This window comes from Benincasa hispida, chromosome 5, assembly GCF_009727055.1.
Source record: "Benincasa hispida cultivar B227 chromosome 5, ASM972705v1, whole genome shotgun sequence".
Lineage (NCBI taxonomy): Eukaryota > Viridiplantae > Streptophyta > Magnoliopsida > Cucurbitales > Cucurbitaceae > Benincasa > Benincasa hispida.
In genome coordinates, this window is record NC_052353.1 from 33575686 (window position 1) to 33585896 (window position 10211).

The 10211-nt window shown below is 28.5% G+C and overlaps 1 protein-coding gene across 1 annotated transcript; it reads left to right on the forward strand.

Annotated features, from left to right (window-relative positions):
- The first annotated feature begins 8803 nt into the window (after positions 1-8803).
- On the forward strand, positions 8804-9199 carry LOC120077305. The gene has a single exon (XM_039031192.1). It carries the CDS (start codon positions 8804-8806, stop codon positions 9197-9199), a length of 396 nt encoding a protein of 131 aa, XP_038887120.1.
- The last annotated feature ends 1012 nt before the right edge of the window (positions 9200-10211 follow it).

Below are 10211 nucleotides of genomic sequence, written 5' to 3' on the forward strand. Positions count from 1 at the left end.
ATATTTAGTATTACAAAGTGGAAAAAGGTTTTAGAAGAAAAGTTGGTACGTCCATCCCTAGATTAGAATTAAATTTCATATTTTTAAATGTTGGTATTTCGTTGACCATTTACGATTAATCTTAAATTTTGACTGAGTTTTTTTTAAACAACAATAATAAAGAATTATTTAAAAGACAATAATTAAATACAAAAAACTTAATTGATACAATAATTGAATTATAAGATTAAAAAAAAATAGTATTTATATAGACAAATTATTTTTAAGTACAAAAAACTAAACCAGATAGCACTGACATATGAACTCTGCACACCCAAACACAGACATATGAATTCAAATATAACAACTTTGCACACCCAAACATAGACATATGAACTCAGACAACATAACTCTACCCCCAAACACAGACATCAAAACTCTAGATATCCTATATCATCTCAACACCCCAAACAATCTCATAGTTTTAATATGAACTCATTGATATTAATTTTTAAACCTATAGTTTTAAAATGAATCTCATTTATATCAATTTAATATTTGAATCATATTAAAATACATCAAATCTCCCATAGTATATAGACTAATTCAAAATTAACTAAAAATTATAACGTATGCATATACATTATATTAATTGTAATATATACAGTTAACATATGTTCCCTAAATTAATTTGAATATTTCAAATTATTTTTTCAAAATATTAGTCCTTGTTAATCCGTTATGAGCTAGCAGGAGCACCTAATGAACCTAAAGGCTATAAACTCGAATGATCCAAGATTAATTAATTAAGCTTTTTAATTAATTAATCAACATTCATTAACTATAGGGAAAACCACTATAGACTTGTAGTTACGCTCTTCTACTCTGTAGGACATGTTGCATCCATGGATATAATCATATCATATAACTTAATCTTTCACGCGTTGTTTGTAATTACATTTGGGTCAAATGTCTGTTTGACACCTTTAATTACCTCTATATCTTTAAGTACCATTAATCCTTTAATGAACAATTTATTTATGGTCCAACCATAAACCAAGTCCCTCTCGAGCCAATGAGAGGGTGAGGACCCATTTTTCAAGTCCCAGAGTTAGCACTTGGAACTACTCATCTACTTACCATATATGGGAAGGAGTGAATTTCATCTTATGAAATTACGTTCCTAGCCCCAAAATGGTAGGCATATTGAATCGACAACATGGGTCACTCTCACCCATGCAAATTAAAGGATGAGCCCTCATAGTGAGGAGCTCATAACTCACTTAAGATTAAGATGGAGCTATATATGATTATTATGTGAAATGTTAATCTCTTCAATTAACGGAGTTATAGTTAGAGATTAATTATTTCGCGGCTCAGTCTTATACAAACTCATTGTATACGATACCTCCACTCAATTGTGTCCATATGAACAATTTGGATTACATCGTTTGTAACATTACAAAGTGGATCGTATCCATAGTGTTACCAGGATAAGACATCCGATCTTATCCATCCATTATAGACCCTTCATGTTATTACTTGAACATAATCCACTCTATGTCAACTACATAGTGTTCAAGTTTCATGAAAATAACTTTGGTTTTTGCTTTATTAGATATAGTTATACAAATTGAAGACATGATATAAAATAAAAAATTGTTTTTTTAATCATCATAAATTTGTTTATTTATTTACAAACCGCGAGTTTAGGCCATAAAATCCAACAACTAGCAATCGGTATAAGATTGCAACCAGATAACAATCATTATCAAATAATAATTAGATAGTAACTAGATGAAACTTTAGATAACAATCAATATCATTGACAATTAGATGGTAATCAGAGGACAATAAGATGTAATCATACATTTTTAACTGTGAAGACATTTTTTTTCATCTGATTATTTTAATTGGACTAGACTTGTTTTTTTGTCGTTATTGAAAACTTTAAGTTATTGGACTATGGGTTTAATTTTCATCTTATATTACGTAATTTTTGCAAGTGACCCTAAAAAATTGCATTGAATTGTCTTCTGAAAAGATCAATGCATCTCAATTTTTTTTAAATGTAAATGTTTATGTATTATGTAGGTTTTTCTTATGAAATTATAGAATGTCATCTTGTTTTTAAATATGTTTAATATATTTTTTAACTACATACCAATTATGGAGTTAAAAAAAATCGGGAATGCTAATATTTTTATTTAATCTTCTTTTAACATAAAAAATTGAATTAGGATATGTTTGAGTTGCCTAGGAAAAAAATATTTTTCAAAAAGTCATTTTTATTTTATCATGTGTTTGGATTTATTTTCAAAAATGTTTATATACAGATTTTGGTTTATAGATATTTAAAGTTTTCTATTCATGTCAAGTTACTATAAATGACAACTATTAAATACTACGAACTCATATTTTCAATTTTGCTATTTTAAAAACAATTTTACTAGGCTGAAATTTTTCTTGTATTGGTTGTTTTCTTTAGTATGGTATTGATTGAGTTTGCATTTAATAGCATCTATTCATTGGAGATGATTGTCGAAGTTGGTCGTCAAAGTTGATCATCTGAAGTGTCTTCACCAAAGTATCATCGAAGGAGGTTGCTAAAGGTTGATTTCATTGTTGATTGCGCTAGAGTATGTCGTTTTGATGTTGGCTATAGTAGCTAACGGTATATTGTTGTCGAAGTTTATCACTGGAGACTTGCAAGTGGAATCATTGAACAATTTGGAAGGACGGGAGAGGTTGGGTTAAAATAATATCAACTCAACACACATCAAATTTTCAAGAGATGTTTGTATAGATGGCCCTCCTCCCAGCCAGTGTTATGTGAAACGGGCTTACTCTTAAAAGACCAATGAGGCTAACCTTTTTGCTATATGTCAAATAAAGCACTTAAGCGTCTGGTATTGAGGGATGTTTGACCCATCGTGAAATTGGCCATAGCTCTAACCTTATATCAATGTTCAATCGCGATTCTTCATTTTATGACCACCGTTTTGCCATTCATCTGAGAGGTTGCTTTTCCCAACCGCCAATTATAATATCTATAACTTTATTTTATCACGATTTTTAAAAAAATCGAAAATATAAACATGCATAACTTTGAAAAATTCAATCTTACCATGGTAAGGAACAACATAAATCGAAGTAATTGTATTAAAAGATAACGTATCTAACTTTGAAAGACTATCGTGTTCATTTTCTCTATCTTTGTTTCTCATTATCTCTTGTAGTTGATAATGGTTGGTTGGATGTTGCCTTGTGTCACAAATTACTACACCTTGGGGATGGACGGCATTCTCCACGAATGAAATCTAGTCGACACTTTTAGCCTACCAACACCAGTTAATACTTTTTAGTGGGAGGAATATCCTTTTCATGTATTCCGATGGTTTCTTTCATTCAGATGCATGTCCAACCGAGAATATGAGTTTAGGATATGCCAAGAGGAAGGATTCCATGTTGTAGAATTATTTGCAAAGGGTGTAAGGGTTATGTTTCTTAACCTAGCTACATTTGTAACTATTGAGCACAGAATCTCCAAAGAGTCGAATTCTTTCATGTTCATTCACACGTGTGTTTGTTGATCATACAGTTCAAGTGATCGTCTTTGGTGATGAATTAATAGAAAGAACTAGTCGAGGGCTCTCACGACCAAATACATTTATAATGCCGATTAATAACATCTAGTAGCACTAGAACAAATTAGTCCTTTGATATCAGTTAAAATAAAAAAGGGTGCAGGAACAATATCGATGGAGAACGAAAAGAAAATTGAATCTATAATGTTGATTTCTACTAACATTATAACTATATTTAATGAGGCTACAATTTGAACCAACATTGCAGCTAAATGTTTTAGACGCATTTTCTATCTCTTCTCATTTTTGCAAATGAGACGAACAACCCACCTTTCTCTTTTCATCCTTTTCTTCTCTTTCAGCTCTCATATTCTCTCATCGTCGAGCTCGACGGATCACGCACTTCTTTGTCACTATACTTGCTAGATCTCACATGTCTCTCACCATTGTGCACCGTATCTTAAAACACTGCAACTCTTGCCAGATTGTCGTTTGAAGAGCAACGTGCACGTTTCTCACTAGATTTCCATGTCTCTCGTTGTTTCGAAGAACATGTTGCGATTGACTAGTCAATTGTTGGAATGACTTGTTATAAAATGAGTATTTTGCTTTTATTTCACATTGAAATATTTACAAGTGTTTAATCCCCAAATATGAAAATGTATTTCTTTATTTAGTTTATATATGAAATATTTCCGTATTTAATATAGATCGAAAATTTATTTTTTATATTTAATTCATATCTGAAACTTTTTTTTTATTTAAATCAAATCTAAACATTTCTTGTATTTTATTTTTAGATTGGATTTTTTTTTGTTGGGTTCTTACAATGGTTGCCTAAGTTATTTAGGAGGGGGGAGTTTTTAGCATGGTCTTTTTTCTCTATTTTTATTCTTCTAGTATGAGCAAAATTTTCAATTGATTCCAATCTTTCTCCGATAAGTTTATGTTTGAAATAGACGTCGTTTAAACCTTTGAGAGGAATCAACAAGAAATGATTTAGCATCGAGGTTATGCAACAATTTGCTTTATCAATGCAGTGATCATTCTACGGTACAACAATTGATATGTTCAACACTTCGTTCTACAATTTGAAAGCAAATTTGAAATTGTAATGTACAAAAATTATGCGTTACAATGGTCATCAATGCAAGAAGGATCTATGGCAAAAGCATGTCGCATCCATCATCTGTCATCAACAAAAGGCCTTTATCGATGTTTTTGGCCATCAACAAAGGTCTTTTTTGTTGATAATTTTTGGCCATTAACAAAGACTAAATTTGTAGTAATAAACATATTTTATTCCTATTAAAACTTTATGTATGTTATATATAAATAGTTTTATTTGATATTTAATGTATAAAAGACATTAGATATATTTACCCTTTTTTGTCTATCAAATATATTAAAATCAATTTGAACACTTTAATTTTTTTCCAAGTAAATTAATCCTTAATTATTTGTATGAGCTAGATCTACAAATGATAAGTTTTAATCCAAATTTAATTAATTAAATGATTTAATTAATCGATTTCATTCATTAACTATAGGTCACTCCACAAAAGTCTATATTGACATTTTTTTACAATAAAAAAAAGGCTAAAATTGTAGCTATATATATATATATACATATATACATATACCTAATTTGTACTTTTATGCATTGTTGGATAAATTGTGTCCATGGATATAATCATTACAAACAAGTTGATTATTCAAGAATTCTTCGTAATTACTATTGGATCAAATGTATGTTTTGTACTTACATCTTTCACTTAAGTACCACTAGTCCTATAATAAACAATATATTTATGATCCAATCATAAATAAAGTCTTCCTCAGGGGAGTGGGATAATGGTACCTATTGTTAAATCTCGAAATCAGTACTAAAAGAAATTTACTCTTCTCTTTTCCGATATGGATCTACCTCTTAATCACTCGAATCCTAAAAAACAATCAAACTAAAACCATAAAACCCACTCAAACTACATCAAGTTAAGCAGGAAAATATAACAAATTTATAATGCTGTCATAATATTGATGGGCAAGAACTGAGTCTAGATCATATTATTTCCAACTGGTTACATTTTCTTGTGTGGATAAGAACAAGCAAATTCAAATTGGTTGTGTGTTGCATTCAATACTCCTAAGAAACATAAAATATAATGTGCATCTTGTTGTGAGCTAAAGTTTCAAAGAAGTGGGACCATGACTTTTAAGTTGTCAACACTTTGAAACTAAGAATCTCCTCTCTTTTGAACTTTGAACAACTTATGCCCCAAAGGACCATATTTATCCCATTAAACTAAGCCACCAACTCTTCTTAAAAGAAACAAAAATCAAGGTACAGCTCGATAATTATTTGACCTTTTATTTTTAGTTTTTGAAAATTGTGTTCGATTCCTCTCAATTACAACAATTTTCACGTTTTCTAAATAATAAAGTTGAATTTTTAGACAAATTAAAAAAAAAATAGTTTAAAAAACTTACGATTCCTTTTCGTAAACATTCGGCTTTTTATGTTTTGTTTTTTGAAAATGGATTATATCACATATCAGTTTATTATAATAGTTTTCATTATCTTAACTAATATGGTTGAATTTTATGTCAAATTCCAAAAAACAAGTTTTAAAAACTATTTTTTTCTTAATTTTCAAAATTTAACTGGATTCTTAAAAAATATGGTAGGAAGTAGATAATAAGATAAGAAATTTAGAGTGAAATTAATGTTTATAGATTTAATTTTCAAAAATAAAAAATGAAAACAAAATGGTTAGTAAGCAAATAAACCTAGAGGTAGAAGAGGCGTTTATTGGCTTAATTTTTTAAAAAATCAAACCATCAACTTTTTCTATTACAATAACCCTTGTTGTGGCAATATATTTATCCTCTTAAAAAATATCAATATTTTTTTATTTATGATATTTATCCACTTTACAGAGAATACTTATAGTTGGAAGGAGCATTCATATGTTTAATTTTTAAAAGGTAAAAACAAAAAATAAATTGTTATCAAATGGAGTCTAAGCCAATCAATTTTTCCTATTATAGTGTATATATATATATATATCGGATAACTTTCAAAATATTCCCAAAAAGTATCAATATTCTTTGATTTATTTTATTTTCTTTAAAGATAATAAGACAACAAAGTAAAGAAATTTAGAGGTGAAAGAGACATTTACACGTTTAATCTCTAAAAACTAAAAATTAAAAGCCAAATGGTTATCAAACACGTCCTACCACATTTTCAACTATTGTTGAATCAAATCACTTTCAAAGATCTTCCTAAAAAGCATCCATATTCTTGGACTCGTATTTAGTCATCAACTTTGATTTTGGTTTCTTTATTTTTTTTTTAAAAAAAGGCAAAATGAAATGTTTGTTTATTGTTTTTAGTTTTCTGTTTTTAAAAAATCAAAATAAGTTTTGATTTATTTTTTAGTTTTATATTTTTAGTAAAAATAAAATAAACTATTTTTACAATATTTTTTCACATAATATACCTAGTTAAAAATTGTATCTTTAAATTAAAATTTTTTGAAAAAATATATATACATCAAACAATATCAATATTTCAAATACATTGATTAATTACTAATCAAATAAAGAAAAATAATGATAATATACATATTAACAAAATATATGAAAATAATTTCATTTTTGTAAGAGCAAATAAAAGGAGAATAAGAATCAATTCAACCAATTAAAATCTGACCCAATGAAATCACGTAATTTCTTTTAAAGACAATTTTCTTTCTTTCATGGCACTCAAAGTATATTGAATATTTGTCTCCTAAGGTCGAATGAACTACTAGTCTGGTGAATAACACTTTAACCACATGATTCAACAAATACTATAGTATGTGAGTAATTGTATATACAATTAAAAAAGATTAGAAATGGGAGAATAATTTTTTATATATGATTTTTTTAAAACTAATAAGAAAACAACATATCTATATATTATTTATTGAAATTCAAATAAATACATCTCTTTGTATAGAGTTCTAATTTTGAGGAAAAACATCATTTCATTAAAGTTGTGTTATTAACCAAAAAACACCATCTCTCATAAAGAGTCGAAATTTTTTATATTAAAAAATAATTTTATTCATATTTTTCACAAGTTTTAGCATATTCTTGTTAAAATGAAAAATAAGAATTAGATGTGGAACTCTTGCGTGTTTTCAAAGTCGAAAACAAGATTTTGAAAACAACCTTTTTAAAAAATATTTTAACAGCGTTTTTAAAATTGAGTAACAAAAAAATTCAATTGGATATCAAACATTCTCGTTTTTTAAAAACTTAAAAACCAAGGTCTCGTTTGATAATCGTTTTGTTTTTTGTTTTTGTTTTTGAAAATTAAGCCTATGGACACTAGTTTCACCTCCAAATTTCTTCATTTATTATCTACTTGTCACCAGTAGTTTAAAAAATCAAGCCAAGTTTTGAGGGTTAAAAAAAGTAACTTTCAAAAAGTTGTTTTTGTTTTTGGAATTTGATTAAGAATTCAACCATTGTACTTAACAAATATGCAAATCTTTTTAAGAAATGTAGATGAAATAGACTGACTTTTTAAAATCAAAAACAAAAAGCCAAATTATTATCAAATGGGCTTAAAAAACAAAATGATTATCAAATAAACTCAAAATGCTTATCAACTTTTTCTATATATATATATATATATTAATCGAACAACTTTCAAAATATACCAAAAAGTCTCAATATTCTTTGATTTATACTATTTCGGTATTATATAAAATAAATAACAAAGTAAAGAAATATAAGGGGTGTTCGGGCCTCTAACTTCAAACAGGTGAAGTGAACTATTATAACCCATTTTATATTTGAGATTCCAATTATATAAGTCTGTTTTTCTAATTATTATAACATATCATTAACCACAATATTATTATTTCAAAATTTTGTTTATTAAAATGTTTAAAATTTATTCGAGGTTAGGCATAAATTTACGGTCTTAATTTTTAAAAAACCACATGGGTTATATCAAACAAACCCTACAACATATTTTTATTATAATAAATTTTGTTGTTATATATAAACATATATCGAATAACTTTCAAAGATATATCTTCCCAAAAAAAAGTATCAATATTCTTTGACTTACCCTATTTATCCCCATGCACACACCAATATAAAGATCCAACAACTCATGAAATTGAACACCACCACAAAAATTTCACCATTATCAAAGATCATCAAAAGATCACAAAATGACTATTGGTGGAAGTCTTGGTGTTGGCCTTCATCTTCCTGGTATTGGCATCGGTGGCGGCATTAGCATCGGTGGCGGATTTGGCCTCGGTAGTGGCGGTGCCGACGAACCCCCAAAATCAGTTCCAGTTCCTACAGATGATCCCTCCATTCAAGAACTAGGAAAGTTTGCAGTGGAAGAATTCAACATTAAATATAATGATAATCTCAAATTCCAATCCGTTTATAAATACGAGAAGTTCGTGTTAGATCCATATGCCACAAACTACAATCTCTGGTTAACAGCAATAGACTGTTTGAAACGTCTGCTCAATTTTAAGGCTAGAGTGGCTGAAGTTAAAGTAGATGGGACGATCCAGTTGACACTTGAATCTTTCGACCCAGTCGACACTTGAATCTTTCGACCCAGTCGTCTAAAACAAGTTATATCAAACTTATGTGATCTACAATATAAATGTATGTCACTACTTATATAGTAGTGTACTTTCTGACTCTCCGTCTATATATATATATGAAATAATCAAGGGAAAAATACGTTTTTAGTCCCTATATTTTGTGTATTCGTTTTATTTTGGATCGTCTCATCTTATGTTTCAGCATTGTGTTTTGCATTTGAGTTTTGAGTTTGTATTTTTTTGGGAAAATTACTGCACAAACCACCCTTGAACTATAGGGTTTGTTACTACACCTTTGAATTTTTAATCTCATTAGTTACGGCCAACTTTTTACTTTGTTATAATTACACACTTAATTTTGATTTAATCAGCACAACCGACCATCTATGTTAGTATTGATATCTATATATTTGTAATTAAACTAATTTGTATCCGACTTTATTTCCATAAAAAAAATGTTAAAATTGTAAAAGTTTAACAAAATACAGGGGTTTGACTGGAACCATTAACAAACTAGAAAGTGTTAATTGATCAAAATAAATGTCTATGGATGTAATTGTAACAAAGCAAAAAGTTCAGGAAGAGGAGGTGATTAATCAAATTAAAAGTTTAGAGGCGTAATTGTAAGAAACCTCATTGGTCAAGGGTGGGTTTGTGGAATTTTTCCTAATTTCTATTTGATGCTTAATCACGTCTCAAAATGTTACATTTTTACTCTTGAATCACTACAAGAATTTCGGGTTTTAATGTCAGTTTTAAACCGACATTAAAGGGTTTTAATGTCGGTTGATACCAGACATTAAAGATAGTGTTATTAAAACCCTTTAAAGATAGCCGACATTAAAGGGCTTTAATAACACTATCTTTAATGTCGTTTGGCAACTGAAGCTCAAAATTGTCCTTTTTTAAAATTTTGTTGTCGAATCCATTTCTAATATTGGTAAAAAAAGTTAAAAACGATGTTATATGTCTCGTGTTGGGTCAAGAAATGTCTGTCATTGTTTTTTATTAA

Bases quoted from the DNA above. Each gene is read 5' to 3' on its own strand.
- LOC120077305 (XM_039031192.1), top strand. From the start codon at position 8,804: ATGACTATTGGTGGAAGTCTTGGTGTTGGCCTTCATCTTCCTGGTATT.